Genomic DNA, 20,680 nt, shown 5'->3' with positions numbered 1-20,680 from the left:
GCTCTTTCCAAGCAAACACTGTGATACGAAAGACTTTCCGGAAAGAATATTCCTAATCAAGATTTGCAATTTTATTTAAAAGTATTTCAAACAAAGCTTCGTGGAATTATTATGGGCTAACTCAGGGGTGGGCAACATACAGCCCAAGGGCCGGATGCGGCCCGCGACGAGATTTTGACCAGCTCGCTGACTGTATCCAACCACACTCTGTAATGTGATCCGACGCATCATTCCTGAAAGTTGCAGATAGCTCCACTCTCATCGCACTGACAGTGCGAGCTGGTGAAATAAACAATTGCTTTAGCACCCTTGTTGAACAAATATAATAAGTTCAAAGCAGAGAGCGTTGTGAACATTCCCCACTACTGTTATCAGTTATCTTTATATTCTAAATTTAAATAGATTTTAGAAATTAGATTTTATATTAAGTTTCATTAACCACGGAATATCCCAAGAAACGTTAAGTTGACAGAGAGTGTCGAGAATTTAACAAAGATTGGATACCGAAGTATTCTTTGTAATAATCCTGCACGCCGAGGACTTCATTTTTTCACATCTGGCCCGCCGACTAGGGAAGTGGCCCACCCCTGGGTTAACTGGAGGTTTTGATCCATTTGGTATTGCTCTGAACAAGGCTCTGCATAACCAGTCACTGATACTTGCGGTTCGCCATGTTCATCATGTAAAACAATTATTCAAGAAATAAAATAATTGAAATTTTCAGAAAAAAACAGTCAGCTGTCATTTGGTAATAAATGAATACATTTTGGTGATAAACCAATGTATAACGGTAATTGATTTTCTATTTATTTACAGTTTTTACAAATTAAATAAATGCCCTTTTGGTCATATTATGAGATTTGCCCAATATAATAATTTTTGAAAAAACTATTCTAAATTATTGATAAAATCAATAACTAGGAATGTTGATTGTAATCAATTTTAGATCAATTAGTTTTGAACATTCCTGGGCTCACACACTTAGCAGGTCAATTGGATGAAAAAAGTTTCTCAAAAAAGACCCATCTAAGAATGACTAGAATATTCTTGGTATTGACTATCAAATTTGTCAGTTCTTGACTCCAGTTATTTTATATCTTTTGCTTATGATTTCCAAAATAGAACTATCATGTTTAACTCGTCGCCAACTAAAATATAGGTGAAAAAATATCTGTCCATGTTACAGTGCTGTTTCCATCTCTGATGCCAATGCATGATCTGTTGCAAATTTGGTTTAGGCCTAAAATATTTTATTCTTTTTTGTCTATGCTTTGGCATTTCAATATTTCAACACATCTTCAGTGACTTTTTCTTTTTTCAATCTTACCAACAAGATTTAGATCAGACTAATTATAATCCTCAATCTTTCTTGTTCTTGTAGATCAAAAAGTTGTTCCTGAACAACAACACAAACATGGGAGTTGGAGGTTTATCATCAGTTGGACAAATACTTTCCAATCAATCCTGTGTTGAATGGTTGGGCCTTTCCGACTGTAACCTGTCATCAGATCAATTACAAGCCTTCAAATTATTGTTGGGAAATAACACAGAGGTGTGGCACAATGATCTACTTATAATATAATAACTTTCTTTTAGCTCTATTATATAGCAATGTCTGTAATGTATCGTTACTTGTATTTCGTTGAGTAAACTATCATATAAAGTGAAATAAAATGAAGGATTCTTACCTCATCTAGAGATAAATTTCATTGTTTCCCTGATTGGGCAATTTTGGTAAAAAGGGAAGGAATATCTAACTACCGGGGCATAATTAGGTTAACAGAATTGTTTTTGTGGAAAAGGATTAATCTTAGAAATATTGTAATAATTGGGTTTTCTGTTATTGTATTTTATACATTTATGCTAGCTGTAGTCTGGGTGGGATTTAGACCATGAAAGCCAGAACCAGGCTATGCAATTTGTGAAGTGCCTTTTAAAATATGAAGTTATAAAAGTTCCTCACAATCCACCGTGGTGTTATCATAAGCCGAACCTAGGCTGTGATAAAACGTTATTGCACCAGAAAACCGGTTTCTAGTCATGAGAATTATATGTGTGCTAATGGGAATGGTCCAATTGCTGATTTAAAACATTACCAAAATAATCATTGCATTTTTGAAATATTTGGATCTACAATAAAAAAGCTTAGTATTAATATAATCATTTTTAGATAAATTAAATTAGCTATATGTATATCAAATGAAAATTTTTTTTATAATAAATAAGTAGCATTATTGAGTAATAACTATTTCATTAATTTAAATTAGTACAGTATACTATATATCAGGTGTCACCAACCCGTTGCCCGCGGGCACCAAGTCGCCCGCAGGGACCATATGAGTCGCCTGCTGGTCTGTTTTAAAATAACTGAAATAGCGGCGCTTATCAGTAAGCTACATCTATTAATTTTATTCTTGCTATTCTTGTTTACACTTTATATGAAAAATTGAAATGACAATATATTAATTGTCGGAACGGTCAGCCTTTTCTATAGGTGACATCGGGTATGTCACATGTCATTCCAATTATGACATCACACACAGTACGTCAGCTCGAGCCATATGCCCGTCGTTCATTTCTAACCTTTTTTTAATGAAACTTGGACATGTCAAGCATTGTTGAGCAACGTTCAGCCTTGATGGGGGACAGATGGAGCTTAAAATTGTCACACTGCTAAATGACCTCCACCTCATAGCCAATAAGGACCTGTCACACTTTAGGGCTCTAGTTGACACAGAAAGTGTCGTGATGTATGAACAAGACTCACTCAGAGTTTCGGTGTCAAGTTGCAAACTAGATACAACACAAGGGTGAAGAACATGCAATACCAGGTGTCCCACGTATTGAGGTGGAATACACCAGATTTGGTCTTGGTTGAAAATATGATATTCACGATTTGTTAGATGTGTTTGTAAAATATAACATTTGATAGCACAACTTTTGATAGTTTCATGAATAATTAACATTATCAGTGTCTCCTTGGCTAAATACCATTAATATTAAATTGGCTTTTCAGAAGAGCGCTCTTAGCTTAGTCGGTACCCAGAAAGTAGCCCGCTGCTTTATAAAGGTTGGTGGCCCCTGCTATATATTGTCTTCAAATTTGAAGTGATAGAATTTTGATTTGATGAATTTTTGATATGTATTTCTGCAGAAGTCTGACCTTGGTCCAATGAAACATAACAGAAATATATTTGTGTGTTACAAACCTTTTGAATCACTAATTATTTAAATGTGTATAAAGATAAACATACACATAACCCTGGAATTTATTCCCCGTACTCACCTGTTAAAAAGCCTGGCTGCGCCCCCTGAGCCTAATCGAGTGTTGAACGTTCAAAACTACAAAAGAAAAACGCTGCGCATGATGAATATGCTTGATCAATTGACATGGCTTGCAGCATTTCAATTTCATCCAATGGTGATTTTTTTATATTGGGGTCGAGTTGAAAAATCGAAAAAATATTCTGAAATATAAGCCATAGTAGGTGCTTGCAATTCCTCTCAATAGTGATTTTATATCTATGTATATTGTATTATATATACAATAACGTAGAATCTCCCAGATTTTAGAACTTAAAAATTGAGCAAAGGCAACAGGTTAAAAAAATTCTGATTTTTGAAATTCATACCTACAAGTTTGAGTGGATTTGGTTTGCTGCAAATCTGTGTAAAAATATCTATATTTTTATAGCTTTAATCTAGTCTGGTGTTATGAGATTTGACTCAAGTCAAGTTCAAATATTTTTAGTTTTAAATCGATAAGCAATTTTTGGATTAAGTACTTATTGTCACTTAAATCTTATAGTTATCATTTATAATGAGCTTAAAGTGATAATAACTTGAAATAGGCCCTGTTAATATCAAAGTAAATATATATTGAAATATGTTGTTCAAGAAAATTCAATTTACATTTTATCTTTATGATGTCATAATTGCTCAAGTGTCCATTGTTGTGAAGTCAGAAAGTCTGTTTTGTTTTTAAATTCAATAGATAGGTATATGAAATATTACTTGCCTATTTGACAAAAAAATTTAGGAGTATCGGGGAAAAACTTTTTTTCAGTTATAAACGTTCATAGTTCTATTTTTGATTAACAAATGAACCAATCCTAAATTTCCTTACAGATCAAGGAGTTCTGGCTGCATGGCAACACAAACATGGGAGTTTTAATAATAGATTTCAGGCCAACTTGTTTGTATAAAAATTTGTTTGAAATATTCAATGATCAAACATGGGTCCGATGAACAATTTGGTTATTTATTTCGGTTAACCTTCCAAGCTCAGTTAATTTTGCTTGAAATTATAAAACAAATAGGCGAAGTATTCTTTTTTTCATTGAGCATTCAGTAAATATATTTTTCAACAAATTGTTTTATTTGACACTTATTCACACCTTTCACTCTGAGCAAGGCACGTATAAGCATCCACGGATATCTGTAAGAGTTACTATTTTTTAAAGACCTAGAATCTTTATTCTTCGGCATTACCCACTCAATCTATTACACATTGTGTTGAGTGGTTGCCATGGGATTTGAATCCGAGGTGTGTAACCTGTGATGCAAACATATTCAAGTCTAATGCTTTAACTGCTATGTCATCACACCTATACTTGCAAACCTAAGATTCTCCTGTTGTCCTATCATCCTAAAAAGTTGCTTTTTGGTGAAAGTGTTCATGAGTAAAAACAAGAAAATCAAATCGAAATTATGGAGCAGATTTCAAAAAAGAAATAATGAAAAATAAAAACAAATCCAAAATTCTATTTATTTCCGACAATACAAATTTTATATCTTCACGACCGCACTTAATTTGTTATAGAATTTTTTATCTGTGTGCACTCGTGGGATGGCATATTGCAATTTTTCATTCTTGATAGCATCATTAATGCTCACTGGTGCACCCAGGGTTTGCAAAGTCACTACCGTATATTCTCGCATAATATTGCGTACAGATTTCACAAGGCTAATTTTGTTAAATCGCCAATTGTTTCGTTATTGTTTCATGGTTATTCAAACACCGATATTATGTTGGTAAACTGTATTTTTACTAATTTTCTTCATCTCACATGTATTCAAGTGCGATCAGGCTCCTAATATAATTAAAAGAGTGAATCTGCAACTCGAATTTTTGATTAAAAAAAATCGGAGTATTAAGACCAAAAAGCTATTCTAGGCATTGTGAAATACCGAAATTGTGTGTGCATAGGCACATGTTGTGTTTCGTCGAAATATACTATATTCACTGTTGAGCAATTCAATTAGCCATTATTGAATTACCGCAATGCGGCACTCATTGTTTTTATTTCAATAATTCTTTCAATAAATATGGTATTGTTCTACAACGGTATGGACTTTTGAGATTTTTCATCGCAGACATTAGAATTTTTCTAATCAATATCTTTATAAAAAGATGTCAGTCAGTGTTGCAAAAACAAATCAAATTTGATGAATGCGCAAGATCAGAAAAATGCAAATCAAGTCTGACTATAAGTTGGCAATTTATAATGTAGATTTATGACTGCTAATTGTAGTATTTCAGTACCATGGTCCGTGGTATTTTAGCTCAGTAATGCCCTTATATTGTCACCGAAACTGAATATAATCGAGCGGTTTTCTAAGCATTCTCATTTCTGCAGTTTGGCATGGCTTTGTTGTAATTTCTTAATAGTTGGCAGCTAAGTATTGTCAGCTATGCTGAATTGTGCTTTGATCAAATAGCATTGCTCCAATTTCACTGTGATGAAGGAAGAATATAATTCCAGCTTAATTATTAGCTTATTTTACCAAAGGTCAAACAATCTCTCATCTCCTCACCAGTTATTGTGGGAGCATTGCAATGTTTCGTTCAGTAGTGCTCGAGAATCTATGTTTTCTACAAACTCCAGGTTTACAAATTTTAAGATAGGCGCAAATTAAGGCTATGGCCTAAAGCTGAGTAAATTGCCTCCATTCAATTCTTATAAACATAAATTATTTTGAACATTTATTGAGCATGCATTTTTCATTGCAAACCTTGTTAAAGACAAACTATGACGAATATAACTGTTATGTATTTTATTCAAGTCTGATTGTTCTTTGTATTTGTATATTTCAACAGATTGATTACTTGGATATGAGTGAAGATAACCTTCCAAAATATCGTGCAAACCATGAAAAAATTGTCGCAGTTGCAAATCTGCTTCCTAATGTAACAAAGAAGTTGTGGTTGCAAGGATGGAACATTACAGATGAAGATGAAAAAATATTACAGAATCAATTGGATGAAATTGGATCTGAGGTTTGAAAGACAAAATATAGAATATAAGTCAAATAAATATTTGATAAACTATGAATATACTGTATTATAATAACACACATGTGTTATAATGTGTTTTCATCCCAAAAATGTATCATTTATTTTGCTCTACTGCATTAATAAATTTTATTATTATTTTCAATTGAAATTTATTTCAATAGTCTTGCAATATCAAATAATTTTGTATAAAAATTACTGTCTGAGGTTTGAAAAACTAAATATAGAATAGAATATAGGTCAAATATAAAATATGAATATAACATATCAAACAAAGTTCAAATTGTTGAGGTGATAAAAAAAAATCATGGTAATTTTGATTGCACATTGATGTTTCTACGATCAAGTTTTTTTGTTTATAGAATGATATAAACAATGTGAATATTTTTTTCTCCCCAAAATGTATGATTTATTTTGCTCTACTGCATTAATAAATTATTTTATTTTTTTCAAATGAAATTAATTACAAAAATTTTACAATATCGAATAATATTTTATAAAGATTATGATAATTCGTGTTTCTGTTTTGCCAAGCAAAAGTCAAAAATTCTTAAGTGAATTAGATCCACAAATATTTCTCAGTATCAACCAAGACATTGATTAATAACATGGTAATTGATAGATACAATTCTGACTGTCTTTTATTATCATGACCATTTTGTGATAAGTTCATATAAAACAGTTTATTCATTACAGAAACTACAGATTTCGCTGTATGAAAAAACACTCAAATGTCAAAAAAAAGATAATGAAGATGAAGATAAAGCAACTAATGTAATTCTCAAACAAAATCCAATCCTGTCTTCAAAAACAGAATTTGGTAAATCTTAGATATTTTCATATAGAATTATACAGTGATAAATGAGTATTAATCATGGCTGCATTGGTTCTGTCTGATTCCTTATATAACTCTTATTTATTATTTTTATTCTCATTTTCAATCTCAAAAATGACTAGAATTTATAGTTTAAAAAATTTGCTGTTTAGCTGCTGGAGTTGGCACATCTTGCAGCTCATTAAACTATAAGATTTTTTTAACAGTTTTTGTATTTCAATTGTATTGTTGTGAATTAAAATAACTATTTATTCAAAAAATGATTTTTACTTTGCTGGGATATCAGAAATTGTACTGAATATGGAGTATCTAAAAATATTTGCTTGAAAAATATTGAAGTATGTGAATATAATTGTTTCCAGGCTATTCATTTACTATTTGTTTGACAATATTACATAACTTAAAACAGTTATGAGTGTCCTAAATAATTGCATTTTAATAGTTATATATTTTTATTTCTAAGGGACCACATCACGAATTAGCAATTCAGAGAGTACTGAAGAAAATCGGGAGATTTCAAAAGAAGCTAAAAGCCCAAGGTTAGATAAAACAGTAGTGTGATTTTAAAATATGACTTACATTTGAAATAAACTTGAAATAAACTTATATCGGCACTTGGATCTGTGTGGGCTGAAACGTCTGGTTCGAAACGTACTTGACCGTGACCATGACGATAGTAAATAAAACACTATACTCCACCTTGCTAATGACACAAAATCAATTTTATTTTATTTGACTCATGTGATAGCGTATTGACAAAATGCTGTAAAAATAGTTCTACTCTATTGACTGAACAGAGCAGTTTGCGATGATCTGCTTCTCATGGACTTTTATAATAGTCCCATTTGGCTGGTATCCCTTTCGAAAACGTATGCCCAAAGGTTTATTTCAGTGTTTTGTCTGCAGACATAATTTATTGAAATCTTGTATGAAATATTAATTATCAAATCCAAATGCCCCAATAAACATTTATTTTGGTCACTTTCTAGTAGAGATTCTGTGTTAATTCCCATTATCCATTGGTATTCAATTCTCTTCATAATTTCAGTCTTAGTTTTTGCTATGTATATAATTCTCAGAAGCTTCAACGAAATTATACCAGCAGAGCATAATTATTTGAATTTGATTCAATAAAAAAATTTATTGAAATTATTAAATAGCAAAACCAACTTTGTATAAATATAATGATGACAAAAAAGAAAGAATAATTTCACACTGTTATTTTGTTTTAGAAGTGAACTCCTGATGACTGAAAAAGAAGCAGAACAATCAGATAAAGAAGTAACTGAGCAAGCTGCAAAGCTAACCAAGCCTAGTAAGTCAGTCGTATTGATATAATCAGGCAGTATTATAGGTCCTCTCGTAGTATGTGTACCATATTAAAGTTGGGCCATAATTTTATTCCGATTTTCCTTATTTTAGTTCTATTATGAGTTCAGGGACTGTCTGCTTGCCCGTAGGTTTCAGTCTCTTTACATAACTTGTGCAAAATTGGTGAACAAAATTAGTTACCTCCATTTTGTTAAACATCCTTCTGGAGCGCTGTATTATGAGCAACATCAGCTTCAAATTCGCAGTTGTAGTTAAAAAATCTTGTAATTATAATGAAGTACTAAACCACCATCGGTTTCTAAGAATGAAAAGAAATTCGTTTGATTGAAATGCAAACTTTCACACAAATTCAGGTTTTTTCTATGCCAAATTCTGTTCTGGCATAATTTCTCTCAATGTCCAATACTGGCACTGTATAGCAATTTAAATTTCACATTTCAACTCAACAATCATACTCATGTTTTTTTTTATACACAATTTCTTAGTATGAAGAATTGAAATATTCAACGAATAACTTTGACCAAGTCACACAATCGTTTGGTGGGTCTAGACCTGTGCTCGTCAACCGGGTGTATAGTACACCCCAGGGTGTACCAAAAAGTTTTAAGGGCGTACCACGTCGATGGGCTGTACCAGGGGTGTACCATGCCGAATGTTGTGAGGTACACATTATCACATGATAATATGCTTCTAACCCAGTAAAAACTTTCGATGGCTGCTGTTTTTTTTTCCTTCGGCTTGCAAAATTGTCTCATCTAACAGCCATATTTGAAATCGCAAATCAGTTAAAATTATCGAGGGGGAAGGATGTGATATTTTTGAAGCTAGTAGCAAGATTGAGTCTTTTAAAATGAAATTGAAGTTGTGGCAGAATTAAGTATCAAAATATGATTTTTCCGATTTTGAATGTCTGTAATATTTCATTGAGACTCAATAATGAGAAAATTGAAACGCAGACATGAAAACCGAGAGGAGATCAACTATACATACCCTGTTTCGCCGAAAATAAGACCTAGCCTGGATTTTTGAAATAATTTTAATATAGGCCCTCCCCTAAAATAAGACCTAGTCCTAGTCGATAGCGCAAATTTTTTTTGACCTATTCGATAGCAAGACATATACACGTTTCAAAAGATTATAAACTATATTTAGCAGTTTTAAATGAAAAGTGAGTATGTATATTTGAACATTTCGTAATTCTATATTTGGTAATTTTGTTTTTGATAAATGAAAGTAAAAGGCATCCCCCAAAATAGGTCCTAGTGATAATTTTGAAGGGTAAATTGAAATAAAACCCTGTCTTATTTTTGGGGAAACACGGTAAGCATCTTGATGTGCTACTACTAAACTTCGGAGCCTATTTTTTGGATGTTGAATATTAGGAACTTGGTTCTCTAATATGGATCGTTCAGCCATTCACAAGTGAAAAGGTTGCTCTTGAACACATAACTGGTGAACTGCGTGAATTACAATCCGATCTTGTACGAAAGGCAGAGTTCAACACATATAAAAACTACAACTAATTATAGGCAGCACTATTCGAAGTTTCCGAGTATCACAAAAAGATGACACAATTCTCGTACGAATGCCTACAGCCCTACGACATACCTTTCGGAACAAGTGTTGTCTGCACTCATTGGAATTAAATCCAAAAAATAACCATTTGCCAATGGAATCCAAGAGCAAATGGCACATTAACTAAATAATATACTATTGCGCCAACGTAAACATATATATAACTTCTAAATATTGAGTTTTTTACGTGTTAAAAATGTAGGACGGGCGGGGTGTACCAGATTTCAAGAACTGGTTGAAAGGGTGTACCATTACAAAAAAGATTGACGAGCACTGGTCTAGACTGCAACTATGTATCGTTTATATACTTTTATTGTTGTGGATCTGTTTGCAAATAATGCAAGCAATAAGGCAAATTGCATGTTTTTTCCTCTAATCATTTTTTTCTCGGCCAAGCGGCCACTGGGTTACACTAGTCAATGAATCTTCCATAGTTTAAAAACAAATAATTAATCTGGTGAAACAAACCATTTTCAAGTCTGGGCGAAGGATGGTTGGGGTAACATTGAAGTCAGAAAATGTTATAAATAGTATATTTCCAGGTTTATTTAGATTTAATTTTTTGTCGCGGACTTCTGTGAATAACACACATATACAAAGGAGCAATCACTGGCAGTCAGAAACATATTGCAGCGGTGAGAGATTGCCCAACCTTTTGTAATTGTAATAATTTACCCCAGTTTTTGTCATGGATTATATCTTGATCAACTACAACATGACATTGAAATATAAGCAAAGCCACTAATTACTGTATGTGGTTTATTGGACACGTTTAGTGGCCATAACGATCGTTTCAAAATTTTGTTGTTTTGTTATTTTCTTTCGTCATTATCATTGAAAAATTGCTTTTCTCTTCGAATACTGGACCAATTGCTTTGAAATTTTCAGTGGTTAATAATAAAATATTTCTCCAGAAGGCTATTACTTCTTTTTTTCGCTATGACGTCATCAAAATTATTGCCATTGGGTGGCGCTACGTGTCCATATATTTGAGCATAGCTCTCTTGTTTCTTACATATTGACGTTTGGGATTCTCAGCAATTGCTCAATAGAAACGGTCACACGCCCCTTGAAGGTTGATCTCGGGTTTGATGAATAGAATTTCATGATGTGATTTGCTTATTTCCTTTAAACAACAAAACAGCTACCTTATTTCCTGCTTAATAAGTCTACCTAGCAAATGAGACGATGATTTTTAACACCCAAAAAGAGGGTGTTTACATATAGCCCTGCAATAAGAAGGGTAGCAAAATTGCTTCTCTGTTGGTCATTTTAGCATTAAAATGCACGGCGAGCGCAGGTCATGTTTGTATTCTTAACAATAAAGTGGCAATTTCAGCATTAAAAAGGCATAGGTGGTCATTTTGAACAGTCAGCCAGCTCTATCCAACATTAGGGTGAACCAAGGGTTCAACTTTGGGGCTATAATCGAACAGTTTAGAACTAGATTTAAATAAGTCCATCACGCCGACCTGATAACAACCTAGCTAGAACTATATAATTATTTAAAGACTATAACTTCAAAAAACTGGTGCCACACCTTCTCACATAACATTCCAACAATTCTGAATTTTTCCAACAATCCAGGGCAATCCAAACATGCGGCAGTGTGACACATGGTTCTAATTGTTAGGAATATGCTTGCCATTGCACCCTTGCTAACTCTCTGAAAATTTGCTGGTTAGAATCTTGTGCGGGATAATTATTTTTGATAGGAGACATTGTCGTAGTGTGGTTCAATTAACCACTGGCTGGGTACAGCTTCCTCTATCATCAAGTCCATGCATTTGATAACAAATAACTACTGGTAACTAATGGTTTGGAAGACCCATACAATCCCTGCATGAATTAGTAGCCGGACGAGAGACTGTGGTACGCCATATGCTTGCGCTGTCTAATCAACTTTCCTCACCTTTGGGATAGTTATGTAAATATCATCCTACTTATACAGCTTACTTTTCACATTATTTCCACATTCATGGAAAACAAAGCATTATAGTGATCGTAATCTTACGTTAAAAGCTACGAAACTTGGAAAGATCATAATCATCTTGGCTTGACACAGTTTGCACATTTTCTTACTTCTGCAAGCGTTTTCTTATGTATTGATTATGACTATGATAGAGATCTTTAGCATGTGGCAAAAACGTTATTGGAGCCATAAGTTCTAATTTGATTGTAACTTGCTTTATTTCCATGTGGAATAAATCTAAACATTAAATATTAACCAAAACTTGTTTTCAGCAAATTGTTCATTATAAAACCCAAACTAGAACTTGAATTAACTTATTTTGCTCATCTCACATGTTGGCTTCTGTCATGAATATCGTGAGATCGAAGAATTGGGAATTCTTATCACCTCAATTTAGTTTTTAATTTACAAATCTATTGTACCCTTTTTTAATATTTAAATATATGGGGATGTAAAAATAGCACAATTTTATTTATTTTTTGCTTGAATGCCCAATTTGAAAAACTAATATTTGATAGATGAAATATTCGTTTTGTACTCTTGTCAATGCCTGCTTCTTATTGCAAGTCACTTTGCCACTTTCATACATTAAACATGAGTTATGTCTGTATCGTAGTTTGAAATGTGTTGTCACACCATTCATCCTAAGCTCATTAAATATTTGTGTCTTTAGTGAGGTTTACGATGAAATATTTCTCAAAATTTACTTAACTCTTTTACCGTTGAATAATTTTTTGGAAAACGCTCCCCAGCGGCAATTAAAATGTTCAAATTGTACCTCATGTCCTATTCGATAAAATTATAGCTGTGTTGGATGTTTAGCATCATTTATGTCATAATGAATCTAAAGCACTGTGTTGGATGTTTAGCATCATTTATGTCATAATGAATCTAAAGCACTGTGTGCTCTAACTTGCATCAAATTTTACACTAGTTCATCAATGTTTTCCACCATTTCAGTACCTATAATCATTTCAGTAGTTCTTTTTGGTGATTCGCCTCAAAATACCGTATAACACACAAAGACACATCACACTCTGCAAAATGGTATCTGGTTTCTTTACGCAGTTTCTTTCCACTCTTGTCGCAGTGTGAACAGCAGATCTTGCGGCGTCTTGTAGATGCATCTTTGCCGCCATCAGGTGGAATAAAATAATCGATTTATTTCATTTCTTGTCAAATCACGCTTCCGACTGGCCATTTTCATTTTGGGGTTGCTAGCGCACGTCTCACGTAGCCCCGTCCACTTTTGGGTCAGTAGTACGAACAACCATCCACCGAACAGCAACCACGTAATTATTGATTTGCTAGCCTACGCTGTGTGTAAGCAGTGGTATCGGTACACTAGCAGCTTGTAATAGCGTGTGGCGAGAATGCTCGGAGATAACTCGGTAGGTATGGTCCGTGCTTGGCGAATATGGTAAAGGAGTTAAAAGAGTGTACTGACTGACTGGGAATAAAAGTTTTATTTATTTTGCTATATTTATAAACCAATGAGAGGAACTTCCTAATTAATCAAAATCATACTCGCTGATAATTCAGGATATTGAGCATCAATTTTTTGAGCTATTTTTATACCGCCCTTATTATGGCCCTCTAGTATGGTTATCAATGCTCTCGAATGCCCAATTCTAAAATCTGTTTTTTCTGGTTAGCAAAACCCCCCTTCAATTTTCTTTTTTGTTCAATATTGCCATCTTTTAAAATTTAATGCTCAATTTAAAATAACAACATTTTTTTATACAAAATATTTCTTTCAATATTTTTTGTAATATATGATGTGCATATTTTAATACCACCTTTTATTAGGACCCACTAAGAAGGCCATCTTTGAGCAGTAATCTGGAAACTGTTCTAACATTGTCTCACTATTCATTATACAATCTGTTTTTTTCAACTCCGAATATATTAATTCATCCTAAGCTCATTACATATTTGTGTCTTTAGGAAGTTTCATAATGTTATATTTTTTTAAATTTACTTAACTCTTTTACCGTTGAAAATATTTTTGGAAAACGCTCCCCCAGCGGCAATTAAAATGTTCAAATTGTACCTCATGTCCCATTCGATAAAATTATAGCTGTGTTGGATGTTTAGCATCATTTATGTCATAAAATTGAATCTAAAACACTGTGTGCACTATCATGCATCAAATTTTACACTAGATTATCAATGTTTTTCACCATTTAGGTACATATAATCATTTTAGTAGTTCTTTTTGAAATACGCCTAAAAACAGGGTACAACACACAAAACACATCACACTCTGCAAAATAGTATCTGGTTTCTTTACGCAGTTTCTTGCCACCTTTGTCGCAGTGTGAACAGCAGACCTTGCAACGTCTTGTAGATGAATCATTACCGCCATCAGGTGGATTACAATAAACGATTTATTCCATCTCTTGTCACACCACGCTTTCGACTGGTCATTTTCATTTTGGGGTGGTTCGCGCACGACCCACGTAGCCCCGTCCACCTCTGGGTCAGTAGTACGAACAACCATCCACCGAAAAGCAACCACGTAATTGTTTATTTGCCAGCCTACGCTGAGTGTAAGCAGGGATATCGGTACACTAGCAGCTTGTAATCGTGTGTGGCGAGAATGCTCGGAGTTAACTCGATAGGTATGGTCCGTGCTTGGCGAATATTGTCAGGAACAATGGTAAAGGAGTTAAAGGAGTGTACTGACTGACTGGGAATTAAAGTTTTAATTATTTTGCTACATTTACAAACCAATGAGAGGAAATTCCTAATTAATCAAAATCATACTCGCTGATAATTCAAGATATTGAGCATCAATTTTTTTATGCTTCTATTTTTATACCGACCCTTATTATGGCCCTCTAGTAAGGTTATCAATGCTCTCGAATGCCCAATTTTAAAATCTATGTTTTCTGGTTAGCAAAACCCCCTTCAATTTTCTTTTTCGTGCAATATTGCCATCTTTTAAAAATAAATGTTCAATTTGAAAAAACAATATTTTTTATACAAATTATTTCTTTCTTACAGAAACAAACATAACTGACTCTCAGATCCAAGAAGTTCGAGCAGAGCAGATTCATGAAGTTCATGCTGAGAAGGTCGTGCAGAATGTAACGAACATTGATGGTAGGTTTGATTCCACAGAATTTCCAGATAAAATCTAAACATTAAATATGAACCAAAACTTTTTATCGAATTGTTTGTTGTAAAACCCAAATTTGTAATACTTTTTTAATCAATGCATAGTTTTTATCGCAAGGATCTATGCTACTTGCGTTAAGTTTTTTATGATTTTTCGTTTTTCTCAGCGAATAAGTTCACCTGGCAAATAAGACGAGGCTTTTTTTAAGACTGAAAAAGTTTTTTTTTGCATATAGCCGCATTTGCGCAATTGTTGAAATGGCCCATAATGACTTTTTCTGTCGCGTAATATTCAATCCATGACAACTACGTGAATTTCAACTGTCTCACTATTTTAATTTAATTGTGTTCAACGTAACTCGCGATTGCGTCGACTTACATCCTAATATATGCATTACCAATTGAAAATACCACAGCAATCTGCGGACTTAATAGTATGAGATAAACTGCTCGATTATATTTAGTTTTGAAAAATATTTTTGGACCGCTTGCGGATTAGTTATCGCCGGTATAAAAATCTCAAGATCGGCTAAAGTAGTATCACTACTCCAAAATACTCGGCAATCCATGGTCATAAAAATCTGGCGAGTGCGAGAACGCCGATTCATTGAAACTGACCTGACAGGGATACATGTTATCGCTCCCGAGGTTTTTAATTAAATATCAAAGACAACCCCGGGAGATAAAAATTACCATACCCACTCAATAGGACGACCCCCAAAAAAATCAGGCCAACAATTTGTGTCTAAAAAAGTGACTCCATCCCGGAAAATACTGTATATTTATTTGTTAATTTGGAATAATTGACATATCGCCATAACATTGGGAATAAAATTTTCAAATATTTTTTATCGAATTCCTTTGTTTGTGAGTGAAATTTTCAATTGATCAAAATCATACTCAACCAATGATAATTGAGTGTCAATATTTTTTGTAATATATGATAGGCATATTTTAATATCACCTTTTATTAGGACCCACTAAGAAGGCCATCTTTGAGCAGTAATCTGGAAACTGTTCTAACATTGTCTCACTATTCATTATACAATCTGTTTTTTTCAACTCCGATCATAATAATTCATCCTAAGCTCATTACATATTTGTGTCTTTAGGAAGTTTCATAATGTTATATTTTTTAAAATTTACTTAACTCTTTTACCGTTGAATAATTTGTTGGAAAACGCTCCCCAGCGGCAATTAAAATGTTCAAATTGTACCTCATGTCCCATTCGATAAAATTATAGCTGTGTTGGATGTTTAGCATCATTTATGTCATAATGAATCTAAAAAACACTGTGTGCACTAACTTGCATCAAATTTTACACTAGTTCATCAATGTTTTCCACCATTTCAGTACCTATAATCATTTCAGTAGTTCTTTTTGGTGATTCGCCTCAAAATACCGTATAACACACAAAGACACATCACACTCTGCAAAATGGTATCTGGTTTCTTTACGCAGTTTCTTTCCACTCTTGTCGCAGTGTGAACAGCAGATCTTGCGGCGTCTTGTAGATGCATCTTTGCCGCCATCAGGTGGAATAAAATAATCGATTTATTTCATTTCTTGTCAAATCACGCTTCCGACTGGCCATTTTCATTTTGGGGTTGCTAGCGCACGTCTCACGTAGCCCCGTCCACTTTTGGGTCAGTAGTACGAACAACCATCCACCGAACAGCAACCACGTAATTATTGATTTGCTAGCCTACGCTGAGTGTAAGCAGTGGTATCGGTACACTAGCAGCTTGTAATAGCGTGTGGCGAGAATGCTCGGAGATAACTCGGTAGGTATGGTCCGTGCTTGGCGAATATGGTAAAGGAGTTAAAAGAGTGTACTGACTGACTGGGAATAAAAGTTTTATTTATTTTGCTACATTTATAAACCAATGAGAGGAACTTCCTAATTAATCAAAATCATACTCGCTGATAATTCAGGATATTGAGCATCAATTTTTTGAGCTATTTTTATACCGCCCTTATTATGGCCCTCTAGTATGGTTATCAATGCTCTCGAATGCCCAATTCTAAAATCTGTTTTTTCTGGTTAGCAAAACCCCCCTTCAATTTTCTTTTTTGTTCAATATTGCCATCTTTTAAAATTTAATGCTCAATTTAAAATAACAACATTTTTTTATACAAAATATTTCTTTCAATATTTTTTGTAATATATGATGTGCATATTTTAATACCACCTTTTATTAGGACCCACTAAGAAGGCCATCTTTGAGCAGTAATCTGGAAACTGTTCTAACATTGTCTCACTATTCATTATACAATCTGTTTTTTTCAACTCCGAATATATTAATTCATCCTAAGCTCATTACATATTTGTGTCTTTAGGAAGTTTCATAATGTTATATTTTTTTAAATTTACTTAACTCTTTTACCGTTGAAAATATTTTTGGAAAACGCTCCCCCAGCGGCAATTAAAATGTTCAAATTGTACCTCATGTCCCATTCGATAAAATTATAGCTTGGTTGGATGTTTAGCATCATTTATGTCATAAAATTGAATCTAAAACACTGTGTGCACTATCATGCATCAAATTTTACACTAGATTATCAATGTTTTTCACCATTTAGGTACATATAATCATTTTAGTAGTTCTTTTTGGAATACGCCTAAAAACAGGGTACAACACACAAAACACATCACACTCTGCAAAATAGTATCTGGTTTCTTTACGCAGTTTCTTGCCACCTTTGTCGCAGTGTGAACAGCAGACCTTGCAACGTCTTGTAGATGAATCATTACCGCCATCAGGTGGATTACAATAAACGATTTATTCCATCTCTTGTCACACCACGCTTTCGACTGGTCATTTTCATTTTGGGGTGGTTCGCGCACGACCCACGTAGCCCCGTCCACCTCTGGGTCAGTAGTACGAACAACCATCCACCGAAAAGCAACCACGTAATTGTTTATTTGCCAGCCTACGCTGAGTGTAAGCAGGGATATCGGTACACTAGCAGCTTGTAATCGTGTGTGGCGAGAATGCTCGGAGTTAACTCGATAGGTATGGTCCGTGCTTGGCGAATATTGTCAGGAACAATGGTAAAGGAGTTAAAGGAGTGTACTGACTGACTGGGAATTAAAGTTTTAATTATTTTGCTACATTTAAAACCAATGAGAGGAAATTCCTAATTAATCAAAATCATACTCGCTGATAATTCAAGATATTGAGCATCAATTTTTTTATGCTTCTATTTTTATACCGACCCTTATTATGGCCCTCTAGTAAGGTTATCAATGCTCTCGAGTGCCCAATTTTAAAATCTATGTTTTCTGGTTAGCAAAACCCCCCTTCAATTTTCTTTTTCGTGCAATATTGCCCTCAATTAAAAATAAATGTTCAATTTGAAAAAACAATATTTTTTATACAAATTATTTCTTTCTTACAGAAACAAACATAACTTACTCTCAGATCCAAGAAGTTCGAGCAGAGCAGATTCATGAAGTTCATGCTGAGAAGGTCGTGCAGAATGTAACGAACATTGATGGTAGGTTTGATTCCACAGAATTTCCAGATAAAATCTAAACATTAAATATGAACCAAAACTTTTTATCGAATTGTTTGTTGTAGAACCCAAATTTGTAATACTTTTTTAATCAATGCATAGTTTTTATCGCAAGGATCTATGCTACTTGCGTTAAGTTTTTTATGATTTTTCGTTTTTCTCAGCGAATAAGTTCACCTGGCAAATAAGACGAGGCTTTTTTTAAGACTGAAAAAGTTTTTTTTTGCATATAGCCCCCCAATGAGACCGGGCAGGAAAATCGCAAGTCTGTTGTTCAAAATCGAAATTAGAAATTTCCATGCAACGGCTTGTGAACGGTCGCCGTGTTTGCGCAATCGTTAAAATGGCCCATAATGACTTTTTCTGTAGCGTAATATTCAATCCATGACAAACTACGAGAATTTCAACTGTCTTTTCTATTTAAATTTAATTGTCTTCAACGTAACTCGCGATTGCGTCGACTTACAACCTAATATATGCATTACCAATTTAAAATAACACAGCAATCTGCGGACGTAATAGTATGAGATAAACTGCTCGACTATATTTAGTTTTGAAAAATATTTTTGTGCGCTTGCGGAACTTTAGCACGTCAAGTTTTTTAAGTGTTTCCAGTTAACGAATATCATGTGCCTTTATTTTAATATTTAACCAAAAGGGCAATGTAAAACCAGCAGAATTCTCTTTACGCTCCGATTTTAAATTTGAAAATTTAATATTTTATATAACAATTCTTACTTTCTTACAGAGACAAGCATAACAGACTCTCACATTCAAGAAGTTCGAGCTGAGCAGATTCATGCCGAGAAATTCGTGCAGAATGTAACAAATATTGATGGTAGGTTTGATTATTAATGATTTCCAGAGTTGAAAAAATCTAAACATTACATATGAACCAAAACTTTTTATCAAATTGTATGTTTTAAAATCCAAGATTGAAATACTTTTTGAATCGATGCATAGTTATTATCGCAAGTATTTCTGCTACTTGCGTTACGTTTTCATGATTTAACGTATTTCTCGGAAAATAAGTCTACCCGGCAAATAAGGCGAGGCTTGTTTTTAGGCTTGAAAAAAGGTGTTTTTGCATATAGCCCCCAATAAGACGGCGTAGGAAATTCGCAAGTCAGCCGTTTAAAATCAGAATTGGAAATTTTCATGTAACGGTTGTGAGCGATCGCTGCATTTGCTCATTTGTTAAAATAGCCCATAATGACTTTTTCTGTCGCGTAATATTCAATCTATGACAACTACGAAAATTTTACTGTATTTCTATTTTAATTTAAATAAAATAGGATATGCTTTTAATGAAATTTGTACAATTTGAATTATCTACATAAAAGAGGATGTCATGCCTCTGCACAAATAGAGAATGCATTCAAATTTAGACAATATTAAATTTCGGGAGTGAGGTGGATTGAAGCCTCTATTCATATTTTAGGCTAATAGCTAGCTAATATTAGAGTCCTTTTAATTATTTATTCAAACAAATAGTCAAACTACCTATTATACGTTAATACAAATTTAAAATAATTAATTGGTTGTATACATCACATAGTAATCAAACTCTGTAAAAATATTTATTTTGACCACCATTTCCTTTTTTTGTCATTTTCATCACCTTTTTAATATTGAAGTTCTCTCATTTCTGAAATGCTATTCATATAAACAGCATTTGCAGCATAATTAAGTCATTACTTCAGTGATTTCTATGTATAAGCACTTGTATATAGGGTTGGATTATCCGGATAGCGGTTAACCGGATAACCGGTTAACTAAGAAGTATTTTGCTATCTGTATCCGGATATTATTGTAACGGTTAACCGGATACTAGAGCAGTATAAAAATAATGCATATGAGCATTAGTGATTTTTATATTTTTTGTTGAGTGGCCACCAACGACTAACATACCGGCCACTGACATCTCTCAGAGCATATAATAATCACTTATATCCACACTACTCGACATTATTGCGTATTTGCGTTATAGAAGAGCCCGACCTACCTTAAAGTAAAAGCATTTCTACT

The 20,680-nt window shown here is 33.6% G+C and overlaps 1 protein-coding gene across 1 annotated transcript in view; it reads left to right on the top strand.

The window, feature by feature from the left end:
* The window catches only part of LOC120332033 (uncharacterized), a 51,607-nt gene that overhangs the window by 17,713 nt on the left and 13,214 nt on the right, over positions 1-20,680 (top strand). Inside the window, exons 10-17 of the mRNA XM_078113685.1 lie at positions 1,382-1,552; positions 6,101-6,280; positions 6,992-7,115; positions 7,594-7,669; positions 8,363-8,445; positions 15,019-15,117; positions 18,536-18,634; positions 19,401-19,490. Of these exons, the coding sequence (XP_077969811.1) occupies positions 1,382-1,552; positions 6,101-6,280; positions 6,992-7,115; positions 7,594-7,669; positions 8,363-8,445; positions 15,019-15,117; positions 18,536-18,634; positions 19,401-19,490 (922 nt within the window). The remainder of the gene's footprint in view (positions 1-1,381; positions 1,553-6,100; positions 6,281-6,991; positions 7,116-7,593; positions 7,670-8,362; positions 8,446-15,018; positions 15,118-18,535; positions 18,635-19,400; positions 19,491-20,680) is intronic.

This window comes from Styela clava, chromosome 6 (assembly GCF_964204865.1).
Source record: "Styela clava chromosome 6, kaStyClav1.hap1.2, whole genome shotgun sequence".
NCBI lineage: Eukaryota > Metazoa > Chordata > Ascidiacea > Stolidobranchia > Styelidae > Styela > Styela clava.
Note: the sequence above shows the minus strand (reverse complement) of the source record. Positions and strands in the feature narration are given on the sequence as shown.